The 22,591-nt window shown below is 42.9% G+C and overlaps 1 protein-coding gene across 14 annotated transcripts in view; it reads left to right on the top strand.

Annotated features, from left to right (window-relative positions):
* Positions 1 to 22,591, top strand: part of LOC129135367 (caspase recruitment domain family member 8) — a 62,077-nt gene extending 39,486 nt beyond the window's left edge. For 11 of the 14 annotated variants that reach the window (XM_063801963.1, XM_016936393.4, XM_016936390.4 and 8 more), the window contains 4 exons: positions 3,806 to 3,931; positions 6,687 to 6,828; positions 10,331 to 10,375; positions 13,717 to 16,055. In XM_063801963.1, coding sequence (XP_063658033.1) covers positions 3,806 to 3,931; positions 6,687 to 6,828; positions 10,331 to 10,375; positions 13,717 to 13,982 — 579 coding nt within the window. In that variant the 3' untranslated portion in view covers positions 13,983 to 16,055. Of the gene's footprint in view, positions 1 to 3,805; positions 3,932 to 6,686; positions 6,829 to 10,330; positions 10,376 to 13,716; positions 17,227 to 21,501 lie in introns of those variants that run through there. The other 3 variants (XM_016936391.4, XM_054673642.2, XM_016936398.4) reach the window with 3 other exon arrangements.

The following is a 22,591-nucleotide window of genomic DNA, read 5'->3' as shown; positions in this document are numbered from 1 at the left end:
GCCTGGCCAATATGGTGAAACCCCATCTGTACTAAAAATACAAAAAATTAGCTGGATGTGATGGCACATGCCTGTAATCCCAGCTACTTGGGAGGTGGAGGCATGAGAATTGCTTGAACCCAGGAGGCAGAGGTTGCAGTGAGCCAAGATTTCGCCACTGCACTCCAGGCAACAGAACGAAACTCTGTCTTAAATAAATCAATAAATAAAATAAATGTTGGAAAGAAAAAAAATTAAAAATTTTTAATTCTAATACACTTAAAAAATACATTACTACATCACACTTTGGCCAAAGATTCTTTAATGGATTCACGTTACACTTAGAACATGAATCAAATAATTTACTGTGGCCTAGAGGCCATGGCTTTTTTTTTTTTTTTTTTTTTTTTTTGAGACGGAGTCTTGCTGTGTCCCCCAGGCTGGAGTGCAGTGGCATGATCTCAGCTCACTACAACCTCCATCTCCCGGGTTCAAGCAATTCTCCTGTCTCAGCCTACTGAGTAGCTGGGACTATAGGCACACACCACCATGCCCAGCTAATTTTCGTATTTTTAGTACAGACAGGGTTTCACCATATTGGTCAGGCTGGTCTTGAACTCCTGACCTCAGGTGATCCGCCCGCCTCAGCCTCCCAAAGTTCTGAGATTACAGGTGTGAGCCACTGTGCCCAGCTGAAGCCATGACTTCTTGTGACCCTAGAACATCTCAGTTATCCATCTCCTATCACTCTCTTCTCACTCATTATGTTCCAGCATTTCTGTCCTGAATTTTCATCCCTCAAATACTCCAAGAATTCCTGCTTCTGGGCTCTTACCCTTTGTGTTTCCCTTGCAAGACTGGCTCCTGCTCATCTTTCTAGTCTTTGCCTAAAGATTTCTGCTTCCAAAAGCCTTTAGTAGGCCCTCTAGTCTGGTCCATCCCTCCCTTTATTTATTTATTTTTGAGATGGGGTCTCGCCCTGTCGCCCAGGCTGGAGTGCAGTGCCACAGTCGCAGCTCACTGCAACCTCTGCCTACCAGGTTCAAGCGATTCTCCTGCCTCAGTGTCCCGAGTAGCTGAGACTACAGGCATGCGCCACCACACCCCACTAATTCTTGTATTTTTAGTAGAAATGGGGTTTCACCATGTTGGCCAGGCTGGTCTCAAACTCCTGACCTCAAATGATCTGCTCACCTCGGCCTCCCAAAGTGCTGAGATTACAGGTGTGAGCCACCGTGCCCTCCAGTTCTCCCATTGTTCTTGATTACTGTACCCTCTTCTTTCCCTCTGTTATGTTCACATATCTATTTATTTATTTATGATCTGCTTCTCTGTAAATTGCGTACTCTATATCATGGGCGGGACCATTTCTGTTTAATCATAAATTAGTTAAAAGCACAAGGAGGGCCAGGCGTGGTGGCTCACGCCTGTAATCCCAGCACTTTGGGAGGCCGAGGTGGGCGGATCACAAGGGCAGGAGATCGAGACCATCCTGGCTAACACGGTGAAACCCCGTGTCTACTAACAATACAAACAATTAGCTGGGCGCGGTGGCAGGTGCCTGTAGTCCCAGCTACTCGGGAGGCTGAGGTGGGAGAATGGTGTGAACCTGGGAGGCGGAGCTTCAGTGAGCTGAGATCACACCACTGCACTCCAGCCTGGGCGACAGAGCGAGACTCCGTCTCAAAAAAAAAAATTGCATTTGGGGGTTGCATTACATTTCTATTCAACAGTACTGTTCCAGGGAAACCCATTTATTCATCCAATAAATATTTGTTGTGTGCCTTATATATTCCAGACACTATTTTAGAGGCTGAGGATACATCAGTGAACAAAAGAGGCAAAAACATGACAACCAAAGATATTACATGGAATGCTATAGGAAAAATATATGTGCATATGATAAGAACTATAACAAATAAAGAAGGTTAAGAAAATTAATCCAGTGGTATGTGTCTCAACACCTACAGAAATCTGTCCATAATGATAACCCTAGCAATGTGATATGGATTTGTTTGGTGATTTAGTTCTAATGTGTTATTACTATAATTTAATTTAAACATATCTGTTCATGTAAAAATTGTTCATCAGAGATGGTATGATATGTTATTTCTTTCCCCCATCAGTTTCTTTTGACCCTTCGGAAACTGGTTCTTTTTCTAAACATATATATGATGCCTCCTGGATAGTTCTCCACATCCCTTCTCTGCCTTACCCCCATCATAGTTTCATCTCTTTGCTCAATACAATATGAAATTTTTCTTTTATTTGATCTCCCAGGCCCAATTCAGGTTTTCTGCGTGGGCCATCCTTTTCTTCATAGATATCTGCTGACATTTCTTTCTTTCTTTCTTTCTTTCTTTTTTTTTTTTTTGAGGCAGAGTCTTGCTCTATCGCTCAGGCTGGAGTACAGTGGTGCAATCCCGACTCACTGCAACCTCTGCCTCCCAGGTTCATGCGATTCTCCTGCCTCAGCCTCCCGAGTAGCTGGGATTATAGGCACTCACCACCATGCCCAGCTAATTTTTGTATTTTTAGTAGACATGGGGTTTCACTATGTTGTCCAGGCTGTTCTCGAACACCTGACCTCAGGTGATCTGCCTGCCTCGGCCTCCCAAAGTGCTGGGATTACAGGCATGAGCCACTGCACCTGGCCTCTACTTTTAATGAAATATGCACATAATTTATTGCTTCATAATTTTCATAGTTGACACACTTACGTATGCAGCACCTAGAACAGGCAACAAGACATCACCAGCTTCCCCGAAGTCCCCTTGTGTCCCTCTTGGTCATTATCCTGCAAGGGAGTCCATCAGCTGGACTAATAATATCACTGACAGTCATTGTTTTTAGCATAAATTCCTTGCTCATTAATTCTACAAAGTCTCTATTGAGTTGTACCTGAGACTTCCCAAAGGTAGAAAGGTTTTGTTTGAATTCCATTCTGTGTCTTTGATGGCTGGCTGCTCAGATAGATTTTTTTTTTTTTTTTGGTGAGACAGTCTCGCTGTGTCGCCCAGGCTGGAATGCAGTGGCGCAATCTCGGCTCACTGCAATCTCTGCCTCCCGGGTTCAAGTGATTCTCCTGCCTCAGCCTCCAGAGTAGCTGGGATTACAGGCGCCCGCCACCACGCCCGGCTAATTTTTATATTTTTAGTAGAGACGGGGTTTCGCCATGCTGGCCACACTGGTCTCAAACTCCTGACCTTGTGATCTGCCCACCTCGGCCTCCCAAAGCGCTAGGATTACAGGTGTGAACCACCGTGCCTGGCCGCTTAGAGATAGTTTTGAGGTCTCGCTTTCTGCTCTGGCTGCTGGGCCTCGCAGAGGTGACTGTTTCTGCTCGCTGGTGGTCAGGTGATTGAGCATCTCACAGCAGCCCTGTGACGGAGAGAAGTAACATCTCTACCCTTGTCCATCATAGACGTGTGCACAGACACAGCTGAGCTACCAGTCCTCTGCTGAGACACCAAAAAGAAGTCCCTCTGTCCTGTGCTTTCATAAGTACACAGCCAATCTTTCCACAGTGTAAAAATAAAAGCAAACTATACAAGAATTTATAAGTTCACATTCACAAGAAATCCTTTGGCCCTGAGATATCTTTCAGTAAAATTTCATCAATATGTCTCTTTGTGCATAGAGACATATTCATTCATATCTGTGTATCTACCTATCACAATCTTTATATCAATTGAATACTTTAATCTTTATAGCAATTGAATCATAGCCTACGTGCTACTTAATATACCATATAAATAACTTTTTATGCCACTACTTGCTTTACTATTTTTTGTGCTCTCTAATGTTTCTGCCCCTTCTTCCTCAGGCGATAGATGATGAGGAAGATCGCTTCCATGGTGTGCGCCTGCAGACTTCGCCCCCAGTGGAACCCCTGAACTTTGGTTCCAGTTATATTGTGTCTAATTCTGCTAACCTGAAAGTAATGCCCAAGGTTAGTAGAATTCAAACCCAACTCAGCAGGTTTCAGAGTGTTTTATATTTCTGAAACAAATGGAAGAATCTTAGCAAAATGCAACATTTTTCTTTATTAATCACAAATATGCCCTTTAAAAAAATTGAAATTATAGAAAAATAGTATTAATCATATTACATATTTCCAAGACCCTAAGACAGGCAGAGGTAACATTTTAGTATTTGACGTACTTATGTTAGGTTAAAATTACACATTGAGTTTCCCAAACTGAAGTTTCCATTTCCCTGTTATAATTATCTTCAGTCCTGATGTCTTGCCTAACTAACACACTTAATATGTATTTGTTAAGGTAGTTGAAGGAAGAGCTGATTTTATGTTATATATTTCATTTTATATATTTTTAAATGGAGATTACTATATAATTCTGTGCAATTTAAATTATTCCTACATACAGATTTACTGGGACATGATATGCCATGTAGCGAAATCCCTAGAGCTTTTTTCATTATTTCATGATTATTCAACATTTAGTCGCATGTAATTTCTCCCAAGAAGTGCCCTGGCAAGAAGTCTTTCCATTCATATGGTTTTACATTTTTCCTGCAGGGCTAGAGTGTCCTAAATGAAATTACTGATTCAAAGAGTATTAACCAACTTAAACCTAGTGTATTTCCAAATAGATTTCCTTCCTTCCTTCCTTCTTTCCTTCCTTCCTTCCTTCCTCTTTCTCTCTTCCTTTCTTTCTCTTTCTTTCTCTCTTTCTCTCTTTCTTTCTCTCTTTCTCTTTCTTTTTCTTTCTTTCTTTCTTTCTTTCTTTCTTTCTTTCTTTCTTCTTTCCTTTCTTTCTCTCTTTCTGTCTTTCTTTCCTTCTTTTTTGACGGAGTCTCGCTCTGTTGCCCAAGCTGGAGTGCAGTGGTGTGGTCTTGGCCCACTACAACCGCCACGTCCCAGGTTCAAGTGATTCTCCTGCCTCAGCCTCCTGAGTAACTGGGATTACAGGCATGCACCACCACGCCCGGCTGATTTTTTATTTTTAGTAGAGACGGGGTTTCACCATGTTGGCCAGGCTGGTCTCGAACTCCTGACCTCGTGATCTGCCCACCTTGGCCTCCCAAAGTGCTGAGATTACAGGCTCGAGCCACCACACCTGGCCCCAAATAGATTGTCAAAGATGTCTCACAGCATACGTTCTCTAAAATAAAGATGAGGTTGTCCAGCACAATATACCATCTCTAGAACAAAGTATCAAGATTTAATTGTTTTCCAGTTTTAATGGGAAAACACATCCCAGTGATTTCAAGGTCTTTAATTAAGAATGGGACGGACTAATGTTATTGTTTTGGCATAGATGGATTTTTCCTATTTGCGGACCTTGGAAGAGGTGAGAAACAAGAGGGTTAGGTGTCAATATTTACATGTCTCCTTTTTGGACACTAAGGCTAAAATAGGAAAAATGATTTTTCCAGTCATATAGACAACAAGATGTGAAGCTTATTGCAGACATCAGTTCAGTGATCTTTTTCTAAGTATACCAGAGCATAGGAATTTAATAAAGTGCCCAACCTTGCTCTGATTTTAGTTCCCAGTTTCCTTGATAAACTCCACAGCAATTAATATGAAGCAGGGACTGCCTTCCCCAGAAGTTTGGTTGTCCTTCAGGCAAGATACATTCTTGGCTGTTGCAGAACCTTCCATAAACATTGCTGATATAGAAATAAATAAATAAAATACAGGGTATTTCATCCATAATGATACAACATAGTAAATGTGAGATAAGAAGTGGCAATTACAACCTGAGGTGATAATCTTTTTTTGAGACAGAGTCTTACTCTGTCGCCCAGGCTGGAGTGCAGTGGCGCAATCTCTGCTCACTGCAACCTTCTTTCCCTGGGTTCAAGCGATTCTCCTGCCTCAGCCTCCTGAGTAGCTGGGACTACAGGCACCTGCCACCACGCCTGGCTAATTGTTGTATTTTTAGTAGAGATGGGGGTTTCAACATATTGGCCAGGCTGGTCTTGAGCTCCTGACCTCAAGCAATCGGTCACCTCAGTCTCCCAAAGTGCTGGGACTACAGGCGTGAGTCACCGCGCCCGCCCTAGAGGTAATGATCTTGAGTGAGGTAAACTCTCCTCATAGTCATCTTCCATTTAAAAAGATTCCAGCCAACAATCTCACCCTTTGCAATTTTTTAAATCCCTATTTTCCAAGAGCTGGGGAGGGGGGGCTTGTTTTCTGAAGAAACTAGAGATTTGCATGAGCTAAGCTTTTCCTAATTCTGTCCTGCATAAGGGGCTTTCTTGCTCCCCAGGGCAGCTTTTTTTAGGAATCCTGGGGAGACTGGGTGCAAAACAGAGAGGGACCTGAAATGGCATATCTGACCCCGGCTTCCCAGCGAGGCTCAGAGAGACCTGATGGGGCTGCTTTGGAAGTTTTCTTGCTTCTCTATAGAATGTCGGATTCTGAGCTGGTGGCATCATTAATGAGGGGCCTCAAAACCCTCAAAATCTAAGATGTTTGTATTCAGTTGGTAGCTCAGATAGTTTTTCTCTGACTCATGTGGTGTTGACAGCTAGGTTATTCTTCCCTTCCCGGTATAAAAGCATTTCCTAACATTGTAAATGTAAAGAGCTGTTTAGCTCTCTTCCTCTGTTTCCCACTCAACCAGCCATGACATCGCACAGGAAACGGGTTAAGTTCCATTGGCCAGTTCACTGTAGGGAGCCGGGCCTTTCCACCCTCCACTGCTTCAAGTCAACTGATGTGTTTCCTCTAGGAGTTGAAATTGTCCTACAGGAGCCCTGGAGAAATTCAGCACTTCTCAAAATTCTATGCTGGGCAGATGAAGGAACCCATTCAACTTGAAATTACTGAAAAAAGACATGGGACTTTGGTGTGGGATACTGAGGTGAAGCCAGGTGGGTGAGTGGGCGAGGCTGGCATTTTTAGACAGGGATCCATCATGTACCTCTATCCTTGGATTTCAAAGAAGAAATCTTGTTTATGGTTCTTTCCCAGACAGGATAAGAAATCTATTGTCAGTGTTAAAACACATGGACACAGGGAGGGGAACAACACACACTGGGGCCTTTTGGGTGATGGGGGGAGGGAGAACATCTAGGTAAATAGCTAAAAGGCCAGGTATGGTGCCTCACGCCTGTAAACCCAGAACTTTGGGAGGCCGAGGCGGGAGGATCACCTAAGGTCGGGAGTTCGAGACCAGCCTGCTCAACATGGTGAAACCCGGTCTCTACTAAATATACAGAATTAGCCGGGCGTGGTGGTACATGCCTGTAGTCCTGGCTACGTGGGAGGCTGAGGCAGGAGAAGCACCTGAACCCAGGAAGGGGGGTTGCAATGAGCCAAGATTGTGCCACAGCAGTCCAGCCTGGGCAACAAGAGCGAAACTCCGTCTAAAAAAAAAAAAAAATGAAGAAGATAAATAGCTAATGCATGCGGGGCTTAATATCTAGGTGATGATTTGATAGGTGCAGCAAACCACCATGGCACATGTTTACCTTTGTAACAAACCTGCATGTCCTCCGCATGTATCCCAGAACTTAAAGTTAAATTAAATTAAAAAAATAAAATAGTTTGAATAAAATAAAATGTTCTTGCCAAAAAAGAAAAAAGAGAAATCTATTGTCAGTGTATTATCAGTGTGATAAAACAACAATGGTGGCACTTATTCATCTCTAGGAAGTGAAATGCTCAAGGGGCCTGGGAGAGGGGTGGAAACCCTCGAACCTAGGGGGTAAAGAACAGAAGATTCTAAGAGTCAGAAGGAACATAAGGACTGTTTAGTTCCATTTTCTTCACAATTTAATCATTTCTTCCATACTCATGCTTTTCATTTTCAGGGTGTCTTATTCCCTTAGACAATCTGTTAAAAAGTTCTGGAAAATGTTTTATCCATTCACAGAAGCTCAACATCATAAACACAATTTTTTAAAGTTTAGAAACTCCCAGACAATTTGCCAAAGATCTCCTGATAGTTCCTTGAATCTCTGGAGATACATTTATATCTCCAATACATTTGTAAAATGCCATGCTCTGTTTGAATACCTACAATGATGCAGAAATCAGTATCTTCAATAGTAGCAGATCCTTGTCTTGGGTAACACAGCATGAAAAATTTCAGTAAAGCTCTATGAAGGGAAGGATATTAACATAACATTTGCATAGGAGCTATAAATTGCTTTAACCTTTTATGTAGTTGTATAGGCACAGATTAATTTTAAAACAAGTCCCTTGAACAAAAAGTCACTTTTAGAATTCCATACTATAACATAAAAGCACCCATATGAAGATAAGTTGTATGCAGTGATATTATTTGAGGCATTGTCTGTGGTGGGAAAAAAATGAAACCAAACTGAATGCCCAGGAAGAAGGACATAGTTGAACAAATGTGTGAGTACATGTTGTGGAATGGTTTTCAACAATTTCAACTGAGTTTTGCCTGTTGCTGCTGTTGTATTTTAGTAGTTTGGGGCAATATTGTCACAGTGTTGACTGTGCAGACCAGGAGTCCCCAACCCCCGGGCTAGGGACTGGTACTGGTCTGTGGCCCATTAGAAACCGGGTTGCACAGAGGAGGTGAGTGGAGGGTGAGCGGGCGAAGCTTCATCTGTGTTTACAGCTGCTCCCCATTGCTTGCATTACCGCCTGAGCTCTGCCTCCTGTCGGATCAGTGGTGGCATTACATTCTCATAGGAGCGCGAACCCTCTTGTGAACTGTGCATGCGAGGGATCTAGGGTGCATGCTCCTTAGGAGAATCTAACACCTGATGATCTGTCACTGTCTCCCATCACCCTGAGATGGGACCACCTAGTTGCAGGAAAACAAGCTCAGGGCTCCCACTGATTCTACATTATGGTGAGTTGTTTGTATAATTATTTCATTATACATTACCATGTAATAATAGAACTTAGGTGCACAATAAATGTATTGCACTTGAATCATCCTGAGACCATCCCCTCCCTCTCCAGTCCGTGGAAAAAATTGTCTTCCACTAAACCGGTCCCAGGTGCCAAAAAGGTTGGGGACCACTGGTGTAGACTGTCTGCTCTTTGTGGTCCTCAGTCACTGATCTTCCTTCCTCCACTGAATCCTCACAATCCCATCACCTTCCTTTCCCTGCAATGGTGTCTAGAGTTCAAGATCAGCTTCATGGCTGTGCCTCCCCTTCTCTGGGCAAACTGCCCTCTTGTTGAGGCGGTGTACATGAGCTGGGACTGCACTTGGAGTTTCCAGGCACATTGCAGGGTTGGATGATGCTCAACCGACCCAGGCCTCATCTCCACATGAGTAGCATCTCATGAGTGCACCTCCACATGTACCCTCCCTGCCTCCTCCCTCCAGTCTGTAAAATGTCTTAGCATCTCAGATTGTCAAGAGTTTTGTTTGTGCAACTTCTTAGCTCTCCTTGTGATGTTTAATATGCGAAGAAGCCTTGCAGATGTCTGATTCCCCATTGCCTGCATTATCAGTGGCTAGAATGCAATCTAGTTCACAGCCAACATACGATACATATTTTGAGTAAGCAGATGCCACCACACTCTCCATTTCTCTGTAAACATCAGAATATTTTTACATTGTTTACTTTTTTATTTAAAAAAGATTTTTTCCAGGTGTCACAATCATGCCTTTTTTTTTTTAAATAGCAAATTCTAGATGAAATGGGGGAGATTGTGGATGGCTGGGTCTTGGATGAGTATGCTGGTTCAAGGCAGCTCATGTTCTGCCCAGAAGTCAAATGACCAGAAACTCAATTGTGAGACCTCACAGGAGATGGGAAGCTCATATTTATTCTGTCTTGGTGACATGGTGACTGAGCTGCTGCCAAAGGTGGGGTGGGGGGGGCATGCTGCAAAATGCATCTGAACTTTGCAAACATCAAGGAGTCTAGATGAAAGTGCAAAACCACATTGAAGGCATCATGGGAAATATTTTTAAATTATTTTCCAAAATGGTAGCTCCAATTAGCAAATCTTCTATCAACTTATAAGGGTACCCACATTTCTGCACCATCAACAGTCTTGGTACAATCACATCCAAAAAACACATGTTTTAATTAACTCATGTAATGCTGTTATTTCATGTCTAAAACACTTTTACTTTGACTGTAATTTATGTAGCGCTGTATGATATGTTTTTGTAGCCCCATAGTTCCTAAGATCTTGGCCTGCAAATTGAAAGAAATTGGAAAAATGTGTTTCTTCCTCCGATGCCTTTTCTGAATTGTCAGTGAGTGACCCACAACTTAATGGGGTTTCCTCAGTGTATTAGTGTGCAAAACAAGAGCCTTATGACATATGTAGAATTAAATTATTTCAGTTGGTTGCATCAAAGACTAGAAAAGCTAAATAAGGGTACATGATTTATCTCATCTCATCATATAATTTTTCCCTCTTTTGTAGTGGATCTCCAGCTTGCAGCTGCATCAGCCCCTCCTCCTTTCTCAGGTAAGTGAAATGTTTACATTAAAGCCAAGGGTATGTATGAGACATCAAGGGGTCTTTGACAGTGGAAAGTATCCAAGTGACATGGCAGCAGAATGTTACTGGCAGCAAATCCGTATGGGTCTGCAGCAACCTCAATTCTTGCCTCCTTAGAAGACAGAATTTGAGGGGCATAAGGCAGAAGGAGAGACCGAGGCAAGTTTTAGAGCAGGAGAGAAAGTTTATTAAAAAGCTTTACAGCAAGAGGCCAGGTGCAGTGGCTCACGCCTGTAATCCTAGCACTCTGGGAGGCCGAGGCAGGTGGATTGCTTGAGCTCAGGAGTTCGAGACCAGCCTGGGCAACACAGTGAAATCCCCATCTCTACTTAAATACAAAAAATTAGCCGGGCGTGGTGGTGGGCACCTGTAGTCCCAGCTACTCGGGAGGCTGAGGCAGGAGAATGGCTTGAACCCGGGAGGCAGAGGTTGCAGTGAGCCGAGATCGCACCACTGCACTCCAGCCTGGGCGACAGAGCAAGACTCTCCGTCTACAAAAAAAAAAAAAAAGCTTTACAGCAGGAATGAAAGGAAGGAGGAAAGTACACTTGGAAGACGGCCGAGGGGGTGACTTGAAAGACAAGTGCACGGTTTGACCTTTTGACTTGGGGTTTAATATGTTGGCACACTTCCGGGGTCTTGCATCCCTTCTCCCCTGATTCTTCCCCTGGGGTGGGCTGGTCGCCTGCATAGTGGCCCGCAGGGTCTTGGAAGGGGAGCATGCGCAGTGTGTTTCTTGGAGTCGTACGCATGCTCACTTGAGGCATTCTTCCCTTACCAGCTCAACCTCCCTAAGAGGTTATAGGCCAGTTAAACTCTGCTCTTAATGCACATTCTTGAGCCCACTGGCCCAATTCCCGAGATCTTATTGGGAAGCTGCTGATCACCAGTTTCAGGTGTTTTCTCTCTGCCAGGAGACGGCCTTTCCCTGGTGCCGGTGGCAACCAATTATTATTTTAGAGAGACGGTGTAACAACTGCCTGACCATCACCCGATGGTTGCCTGACATTTCTGGTGGGGTGAGGAGGAGTCCTCTCCTGCCCTGCTCATATCTGACGAGCTGCCTGCTGTAACAGCATCTCTCAGCGAGGCTCCATTCCTTCCATCCTTGTCATCTGCCAAGAATGACTGATGTCATAGACAAATACAGACAATGAGTATGATTTAGTCCCAGAAGGGTGTGAGGACATCATGTAGACACAAAAGAGCATGCAACAGCAAATTATTTGGGGTAAATATTTAATATCTTGCGTCTGGGGAACTCTAAGTTAAAGTAGTTTGATATGGCTGTGAGTTAAACTGTTAGAGGGACAGAGTAAAGGTGACATGAGAAGGATAGTCAAGAGCTGGAAGTTGAAAGTCCAAGAATAAAAGTTGAAATATTTTGGACTTTAGACGGAAAGGCAAGAGTAACTATTAAAGGATGGATAACAATGTGTTGGCTCTTCAAAACAGCGTGGATGATTGAGTGTGGGTTGGGAATGAATAGGAAGTGGGGAACGGTGGGGCTGTTGTAAAAGTCAAGAGCAGGTATCAGCCAAGGATCTGTTAAGGACACTGGAATTAGTATATAGCAGAGAAAAAATTATTTACATTATTTAATATAAAGAGTTGGCTGGGTGCAGTGGCTCACACTTGTAATCCCAACACTTTGGGAGGCCGAGGCAGGTGGATCACCTGAGGTCAGGAGTTCGAGACCAGCCTGGCCAACATGGTGAAACCCTGCCTCTACTAAAAATACAAAAACTAGCTGGGCGTGGTGGCAGGTGCCTGTGATCCCAGCTACTCGGGGGGCTGAGGCAGGAGAATCACTTGAACCCAGGGGCGGAGATTGCAGTAAGCGAGATCGCGCCATCGCACTCCAGCCTGGGGACAAGAGTGAGACTTTGTCTCAAAATAAATAAATAAATAAGTAAATAAATAAAGAGTTAACACTGAGAGGACCAAGTTTCCATCATCTAATAAGCAATAAATCCAGGTCTGGAACTCCTTGTCTCCTGATGACTTCATGTCCACGTTAATTTTAAAAATCACCCAAGGTAGCAATCTGCAATGTCCTCTGGATCTGTGTAAAGTCTTGTGTGGCAAATGACAGAAAGTCCAACTTAAATGGAGTAAAATTATCAAGAGTGTCATGGCTCAGGGGAGTTCAAGGAAGAGATGTGGGACTGACTCCAGGGAGGCTGATTCATGGGCTCAAACAACATCACAAGAGAGGAATGTTTCTCCATGTCTTCGTCCCGCCTTCCATATTGTTGGCTTCATTGTCAGGCTCCACACAGTGTAAGTTTCCGAACTCATGTCTCAAAACAGACCACTGGGAGAAAAAAAAGAGCACCTTCTGAGATGGCAATCATGCCATTTCCTAGCTGTTGTTGCCTGGAAGGCCATTGAGGCAGATTAAATAAAAAGAAATCAGGCCTCACATCTGGAGGTGCAATGAGGATCAGCTAAGGAGCTTGGTTAAGAATCAGATAAAGGTGACGTCCTAAAATAAATCAAAGAACATCTCTGTAGGTGGTGACTGCAGGCTGAGCAGCACCAACAAAAGGCTTCTACCCTTCCTAAATATAATGTTTAGGATGTGGAGCAAAATATAGCACCTGTTGCCTGCACGTTGAAATCAAAAGCTTAGTAGCTCAGTCTATAGGAAGCTGGTCCAGAACATGTCTTGAGTCAAAATCACACCTCAACCTCCATGCATTCTAAACCACGTGATATGGAAGTAATATGATTTGGCCAAGTTTATACAGACATTATATGGGGCACAACGTAAACCCTGAGTCTACATGATGGAAAAAAGTCTGTATCTTCTCCCCTGTTCTTCCTTTTCTATTCATTGTATGTCTCCAGTTAAATCTCTTCTTTCATAGCTCTGCCAGCTAAGCTTTGGGGATCCAGCTGAATCCTTCTCCATACCTCTAGCATCATGCACAGTTTCTGACAATGTATGAACTAGAAGATTTGTGTTTCGTTGTTAGAGGGATTTATATATAAATGTATGTACAGCAAGATAGAGCTCTGTCTAGGATTTCAATGAAAAACACCAACTGGGAAGAAACAGACTTCAAGAAATGGATGAGAGGAGTAGGACTGAGGAAGATACATTATTTGAGACACCTTGATGCATTTGATACTGCAAAGGGTATATTTGCTCTGTGAATGTGTGTGATTTTGTATGTCCACAAATTAAGCTACAGACACAAGGAGCAGTCTCCCACCCCTGAATTTTGACTCTAAGCTTGGTATAGATCCTGAATCCTGTAAGTGAGCGATTCTCAAAGTCTGAAACTCCCCCTTTCATCCAGGTGCAGCCTTTGTGAAGGAGAACCACCGGCAACTCCAAGCCAGGATGGGGGACCTGAAAGGGGTGCTCGATGATCTCCAAGACAATGAGGTTCTTACTGAGAATGAGAAGGAGCTGGTGGAGCAGGAAAAGACACGGCAGAGCAAGAATGAGGCCTTGCTGAGCATGGTGGAGAAGAAAGGGGACCGGGCCCTGGACGTGCTCTTCAGAAGCATTAGTGAAAGGGACCCTTACCTCGTGTCCTATCTTAGACAGCAGAATTTGTAAAATGAGTCAGTTAGGTAGTCTGGAAGAGAGAATCCAGCGTTCTCATTGGAAATGGATAAACAGAAATGTGATCATTGATTTCAGTGTTCAAGACAGAAGAAGACTGGGTAACATCTATCACACAGGCTTTCAGGACAGACTTGTAACCTGGCATGTACCTATTGACTGTATCCTCATGCATTTTCCTCAAGAATGTCTGAAGAAGGTAGTAATATTCCTTTTAAATTTTTTCCAACCATGGCTTGATATATCACTATTTTATCCATTGACATGATTCTTGAAGACCCAGGATAAAGGACATCCGGATAGGTGTGTTTATGAAGGATGGGGCCTGGAAAGGCAACTTTTCCTGATTAATGTGAAAAATAATTCCTATGGACACTCCGTTTGAAGTATCACCTTCTCATAACTAAAAGCAGAAAAGCTAACAAAAGCTTCTCAGCTGAGGACACTCAAGGCATACATGATGACAGTCTTTTTTTTTTTTTTTTGCATGTTAGGACTTTAACACTTTATCTATGGCTACTGTTATTAGAATAATGTAAATGTATTTGCTGAAAGAGAGCACAAAAATGGGAGAAAATGCAAACATGAGCAGAAAATATTTTCCCACTGGTGTGTAGCCTGCTACAAGGAGTTGTTGGGTTAAATGTTCATGGTCAACTCCAAGGAATACTGAGATGAAATGTGGTAAATCAACTCCACAGAACCACCAAAAAGAAAATGAGGGTAATTCAGCTTATTCTGAGACAGACATTCTTGGCAATGTACCGTACAAAAAATAAGCCAACTCTGACATTTGGATTCTACCATAGACTCTGTCATTTTGTAGCCATTTCAGCTGTCTTTTGATTAATGTTTTCGTGGCACACATATTTCCATCCTTTTATGTTTAATCTGTTTAAAACAAGTTCCTAGTAGACACCATCTGGTTGAGTCAGTTTTTTTATGGTGTATTTTGAACCCATTCTGATAGTCTCTTTTAACTGGAAAATTTCAATTACTTACGTTAATGTAATTATTAATATGTTAGGATTTATCCTCAGTCAGCCAGTTTGTTACGTCTTTTCTATTCTACTGTTATCACATTTGTACCACTTAAAGTGGAATCTAGGCACTTTATCACCATTTAGATCCTATTACCTTTTCTCATCTAGGATATAGTTATCTTCTACATAATCTTTCTGTATCTTAAAACCCATCAATAAATTATTATATATTTTCTACTTTTAATCACTCAGAAGATTTAAAAAACTCATGAGAAGAGTAATCTGTTATGTTTTTCCAGATATTTACCATTTCTGTTGCTCTTCCTTCATTATTTTCCAAATTTCGTTCTGCAAATTTCCACTTCGTCTGATAGACGTTTTTTAGTTCTTTTAGAGTGGTTCTGATAGGTACAGATTCTCTTATTTTTTGCTTCCTCTGAGGACATCTTTTTCTCACCTTCATTCTCAGTGATGTTTTTTGCTTGTAGTATTTTTAGTTGACATTGTTTTCTGTTCAGCAGTTTCCTTTTAGCTTCCGTATTTCCTGATGAGAAATCTGCAGTCATTCAAATTGTTGTTTCCCTGTATGTAGTGTGTCATTTTTCTGTCAGATTTCAAGGTATTTTTCTTTATCTTTAGTTTTTAGCCATTTCATTATGTTGGGGATGAGTTTCCTTGTTTTATTCCCTTTGGAATTTGCTCCAATTCATAAATTTGCAGTTTTATGTCTTTTACCAAACTTAGAGGTTTTCAGCCTAATTTCTAAAAATACTTTTTATTAGCCTGATTTTCATCTTTATAGGAAATAGTTTAAGTGATGACAAGTTCCAATAGCTTATATGCCCAGAAGGCCTTCAAAATAAGAATTTTGAAAGAATACAGAAAACAAACTTTTATATCCTTCTCATGTCTTCTACTGTAAAATTCATATGCTTTGCTACTCTAAACCTAGTTTGAAATAAACAGTCTTGAGAATAGATGAAAATTTTGATGAATAGTGGAATTCTTTTAAATGGAAACCTCTTACATGTGATTTTCCTTGCCATCTAGAAATAAACCATAGTATTTATGTTGAATCAATCAATATTATATTTTGTTTTTTTCCTCCTCTTCTGAGACTGTTATTGTGGAAATGTTAGACTTTTATGTTTTCCTAAATGTCCCTGATATTCTACTTATTTAGAACATCTTTTCATTTTTTCCATTATTCTGATTGGGTAATTTTAATTTGTCTATTTTCAAATTTGCTGGAGTGTTCACCTGTTGTTATCTGTGTCGTCCCACTGAGTGCATTCACCACCTTTTAAATTTTGGTCACTGTATGTATCAGTTCTAAAATTTCCATTTTGTTCTCTATATTTTAAATTTCTTGGCTTATATTCCATTTTCCTGCAAATGTGTCAGCATTTGCTTGTTTGAGCTTTTTTTTTCTTCAAGACAGGGTCTCAACTCTGTTACCCAGGCTGGAGTGCAGTGGTGCGATCTCAGCTCACTGCAACCTCTGCCTCCTGGTTCAAGCGATTATTGTGCCTCAGCCTCCTGAGTAGCTGGGATTACAGGCATGCACCACCACAGGCCAGCTAATTTTTTGTATTTTTAGTAGAGACAGAGTTTTGCTATGTTGGCCAGGCTGGTTTTGAACTCCTGGCCTCAAGTGATCCACCCACCTCAGCCTCCCAAAGTGCTGGGATTACAGGCCACTACACCTGGCACATTTGAGTATTTTTTTTTTTTTTTTTTGAGATGGAGTCTCGCTCTGTCATCTAGGCTGGAGTGCAGTGGTGTGATCTCAGCTCACTGCAGCCTCTGTCTCCCGGGCTCAAGCGATTCTCTTGCCTCAGCCTCCTGAGTAGCTAGGACTACAGGTTCATGCCACCACGCCCGGCTAATTTTTTTAAAAAAATATTTTTAGTAGAGACAGGGTTTCACCATGTTGGCCAGGATGGTCTCGATCTCCTGACCTCGTGATCCACCTGCCTCGGCCTTCCAAAGTGCTGGGATTACAGGCATGAGCCACCATGCCTGGCCTCATTTGAGTATTTTTATAATGTCTCTTTTAAAGTCTTTGTCAGATAATTCCACCGTACATGTTATTCAGTGTTTGGTGTTCACTGTGTTGTCATTTGCCAGACAAGTGGAGATTTTTGCAGCTCATCCTTGTATTCTCAGTAGTTCCGATATGTACCGTCGACATGTGAATGTTATCTTATGAGACTCTGTTTTATTTGTATCCAACAGAAGATATTTATTATTTATTTTGTTTTCTGTGAACTGAGGTCTTAATATCAGCTCATTTTAAAAGTCTTTGCAGTGGTATTCGGATCTATCCTGTGTGTGCCTATGAGATTGGGTGCAGTGTATCCTGTTAGCTCCATTCTCAGGGCGTTTGAATGTGAATTAGGACCAGCGCAATGAATGCTCAAGTTGGGGTTGGGCGTTAGAATTCATAAAAGTCTTTATATGCTCAGATTCTGCAGCTCCATCCTCTTCATGATTGTGATCGTGAAGACAGTGGAATTTTGCAGTTGTCTATACCTTATCTTGAAGTAGAACTAAATTGTTACATTTGAAGAATGTACTTCATAAATGTACAAAAATAAAAAAAAGGTTAATGTTATTAAAACAAAAAGGCACACATTTTTAGAAGTTAAATTGATTTATTTGAGTATGCTAAATTAAAAATAGAAGGCCGGATGCAGTGGCTCACGCCTGTAATCCCAACACTTTGGGAGGCCGAGGTGGGTGAATCAGATGAGGCCAGGAGCTCGAGACCAGCCTGGCCAACATGGTGAAACCCCGTCTCTACTAAAAATACAAAAATTAGCCGGGCATGGTGGTGCAGGTCTGTAATCCCAGCTGCTTGGGAGGCTAAGGCATGAGAATCACTTGAGCCTGGGAGGCAGGGGTTGCAGTGAGCCAAGATCACACCACTGCACTCCAGCCTGGCTGACAGAGTCTCACTCTGTCTCAAAAAAAAAAAAAAAAAAAAAAAATAACAACAACAAAAAAGAAGAAGTTCATTAGAATGAAGCCACTAAGAAGAAGATGTAAATAGGTGATATTTATAATACATAAAAATGATTCAACATGAGTAAACAGAAAACTCCTTGTGAAAAATGGGCAAACGTTATGAGTAAAATGTTACAGTTTGTAAATCGCAATGGACAATGAACAAAAGTAGAATTTCATACGTCTAGTTATCAGAAACCTCATATTAAAAACCATAAAAATACTACATTTTATATTCATCAAACTTCCATTTATTAAGAAGTCAGTAATGCCTACTACTGGTGAGTATATGGAGCACAAATGTAAGTTCTGCTGTTGGTTAGGTAATGCTTGATTTTGGAAATTAATCTGAAGTTACACAGTGAAGTTAAAGGTGTGTATACTACCTTATCCTGCTCAGGCTGCCATAACAAAATACCATGGACTCAGTGGCTTAAACAGTAAAACTTTATTTCTTACAGTTCTGCAGGCTGGGAAGTCCTAGATAAATATTTGGCCAATTCAGCATGGGTTTTTTTTTCTTTCTTTTTTTTTTTTTTTGAGACAGAGTCTTTCTGTCGCCCAGGTTGGAGTGCAGTGGCATGATCTCGGCCCACTGCAACCTCCACCTCCCAGGTTCAAGTGATTCTCCTGCCTCAGCCTCCTGAGTAGCTGGGATTACAGGTGCCCACCACCACGCCCAACTAATTTTTGTATTTTTAGTAGAACAGAGAGGAGAAGGTTAGGGGTGAGTCAGAGGAAGTATGAGAGCAATTGCTAAGAGATGAGGTCGAACTTTAGGAACCAGGAAAGCCTCCACACTTGTCACCCCACACATCAGGGCTGTCCAACAGAACTTTCTGCAGTGATGGTGTTACCCTATGGAAGGTCCTGACTGTGAGTTGTTAGGGTTCTTGGTGTGTGGAACAAAGAATTGAACAAAATGCACAAACAAAGCAACAAAAGAGCGGAGTAACGAAAGCACAGATTTATGGAAGTGAAAGTACACTCCACAGAGTCGGAGTGGGCTTGAGCAAGTGGCTCAAGAGCCCCGGACTGCAGTGCTCTTTAGAGTTTTCATTAAGCTAAAAGAATTTGGTAACACCCCTAGGTGCCCTTTAGAGGCCTCCAATTGGTTACACCCTATGAAGGATTGGCCCATGACCAATCGGAGGCTGAAGTGTAGACTTCCGTCTTGTTATCACAGGAGTGAGGATGTGGCCTGGATGCTGCCCAATCTTGCCTAGAACTGGCTGCACCTGCTTGTGCCTTAACCCTTGGTTACCCTAAATCCCTGTTATCCAGACTCATTGGGACTGCTCTAGATCTTCACTGTCCAATACTGTAGGTGCTTCCTGAAATGTGCTGAGTTTTATTTCATTATAATTAATGTAATGCACCCACATGTGGCTAGCTGCTACTGTTCTATTGAAATGCAACTATACAACTTCCCATAATGTTTCAAAACACAAAACTCTTCTGTAACTCCCCCAGTCTCCCAAAACATCTTATAAAAATCCTAGAACAACTGGCTGGGGGCGATGGCTCACGGCTGTAATCCCAGCACTCTGGGAGGCTGAGGCGGGCGGATCACTTGAAGTTAGGAGTTCGAGACCAGCCTGGCCAACGTGGTGAAACCCCGTCTCCACTGAAAATACAAAAATTAGCCAGGCATGGTGGCGCACACCTGTAATCCCAGCTACTCGGGAGGCTGAGGCAGGAGAATTGCTTGAACTCAGAAGGTGGAGGTTGCAGTGAGCCAAAATTGCACCACTGCACTCCAGCCTGGGTGACAGAGTGAGACTCTGTCTCAAAAAATAAAAATAAAAATCCTATAACAACTGCACAATGCTCAAACGGCCCAATTCCCTACCTTTCCTTTTATACCTTACTACTACTCTCTTGTTGCTCCCATCATGCCTCACTCCCTACTCACATTTCCCAGACGGAGGTTACATGTGACATGGCAGCTGAGAGCCCAGACTCTGGGGCCCGATTCTGTGGGTCCAAATTCTGGTTCTAACACCTCTGGCCAAGTTATTTAACCTCTCTGTGGTGCAGTTTCCTCATCTGTAAAATGGGGGTGTGACAGTAACGCTACCTCATAGGAATGTTGGGATGCCTCAACAGCACTCATGTAAAGCAGAGATGGGTACAAGTAGCTTTATTATATACTATCTGTTTAACAATTGTATATGGGCCAGGAGCAGTGGCTCACGCCTATAATCCCAGCACTTTGGGAGACTGAGGTGGGTGAATCTCTTGAGGTCAGGAGTTCAAGACCAGCCTGGCCAACATGGTGAAACCCCTTCTCTACTAAAATTACAAAAATTAGCCGGGCGTGGTGGTGCGCACCTGTAATCCCAGCTACTCGGGAGGCTGAGGCAGGAGAATTGCTTGAACCTGGGAAGCAGAGGTTGAAATGAGCAGAGATCACGCCACTGCACTCCAGCCTGGGCAACAGCGTAAGACTCCATCTCAAAAACAAGCAAACAATTGTATATGGCCGGAACTTTCCATAATAAAACGTTTTTTAAAATAAGAGTACTTAGCATAGTCTCCAGCACACAGTCAGTGCTGATCTTGGCGTTAGCTTCAGCGCTCCGACTTTTCCTGACTATCCCCAGCTCCTCCTACAACCCAATTACTCTATAATACCTGTTTCCCCTATAATAACCGACTTTTCCTGACTATCCCCAGCTCCTCCTACAACCCAATTACTCTATAATACCTGTTTCCCCTATAATAACCCACTCTTCACAAACACTTAAATTAACCATAATGAGAGCTGCCAAATAAAATACAGGATGCCCAGCTAAATTTGAATTTCAGATAAACAACAGAGAGTAACTACAATATTATGCATTTTCCGAAATTAGAATTTAACTGGCCATTGCTTTCCCCCTAAATCTGGTAACTCTATCACTAAATGCCTTTGCATACTGAGGAATCCTCAGTGCTTCCTAGAGGCTGCTACTGAGTTGGCCTTCTATAAATAACAACAGAATTAACTTATATAATACCTCAATTCCCTTATAAAACTTCCAGCTTCTCTTTACAGCGCCAGTTCTTCCCAATCGCCTCCCAGTCCCTCCCATAGAGGACAACAGTCCCCTTTTCTTATACCTCCCCTTCTCCATGAAACCCCAATTCCGTCTATAGTCACATCTGTCCTGTTTACCAGTACTGTCAACCGTGCCTGGCTTCCAGCAGGAGCTCTATAACTGCAGAATGGCAAAAGAGCTTAATACCCCAATTTTCCCTACTGCTTTGGGAGGCTGAGGCGGGCGGATCCTACTGCGTTTCCACTTCCCCTTGAGCATCCCAAGTATCTAGTAACATGTCGATTTCAAATCTCCTTATTACATAGGAATTCATCAAAACACTCCCTGTCCTTGAAAACATCCCATTTCCCCTAATATCACTCCAACTCCCCTTACTGCAGACTGATTCCTCCGGCACACCCTCCATCCCTCCAGTTCCCAGGCTGTTAGTCTAATTTCTCCCGCGAGGTCTCTAATCCCCGTCTCCTTCCACTCCAGGGTTACTGTGGCAACGCCAACCTTTGAATCCCCCTCCTGCGCGCTGAGCGGCTCGTAACCATGGAGACCGAAGCAGGTTTCCCGCCTCCGCCTCCTCACCCAGAGACTGCAGCCCCGGCGCCCAGACCCTTTGGACAAGGAGATCCAAGCGGGCCCCACAATGCTCTGCGGGTAAAGAGCTCCTCCCCACTCCTCTCCCGCCAGCAGACGAAGGAAACACCCCGCAGCCTGCACATGCTCAGATGGAGCTCTGGGCCCGCGGGTTCTACTGCGCAGGCCCTCACACTCAGCAAAGGGACTTGGACGCGAAAGCGCTGGTGGCGCTCAGCCGGCTGGGAGTTGTAGCTTTCTGGCTGCTACAGCAGGAGATACAGGTGGCCAATGGGTGAGCTGGCTGGAGGTAGGAACAAGGTTAAGGAAGCTGGGATCTTCGTGCAGACTGGATCGTCACCATAGCAACAGTGAAACATCGGGAAGGGCTAGTTCTGCTAGGCAGTCTGCCATTTTCATTCTTTCATCTTTTTTTTAACTCAAAGCTTACTTTGCAACAGGCACTGTTCTAGGCACTGGGGATACAAGGGAAAACAAAATAGAGCTTATATTTTGGCGGGAGATCGACTTAATAACTGTGAACACGTGTCACTGGAAAAAGCAGTATGTTAATAAGTAACTGGGCTGCTTTGGGAAAAATGGAAATGCAGGCAATGTTAGAACACTGGTACACACACTGATTCATTTATCCTCACAAAGCCCTATAGACAGGTACTATTATGACCCCTCAACTGTAACATAGGCTGGAAGGTCACATGACAAGGAAGTAGTGGAGCTGGGATTTGAACCCAGGCAGTCTGGCTTCATACTTGATAAGCTTAATCACAATGCCAAACTGGTAAATAGCTGTGTGGCATAATTTCAGGTAGTGATAAGTGCTGTGAAGGATAAAGCAAAGAAAGGGGCTGGGATGGCTCTTTAGAGAGACTACTTAGGGATGGCTTTCAGGAAGAGGTGGCATTTGAGCAGGGGCCTGAGGGATTGATGTGACTTGTGATAAAAGAAAAACTTCAGACGAATTAAATTTAAAGGAGTTTAA

The sequence above is a fragment of the Pan troglodytes genome, chromosome 20, assembly GCF_028858775.2.
Source record: "Pan troglodytes isolate AG18354 chromosome 20, NHGRI_mPanTro3-v2.0_pri, whole genome shotgun sequence".
Lineage (NCBI taxonomy): Eukaryota > Metazoa > Chordata > Mammalia > Primates > Hominidae > Pan > Pan troglodytes.
The sequence above is the reverse complement of the archived record's forward strand: the minus strand, read 5'-3'. Positions and strand labels throughout refer to the sequence as shown.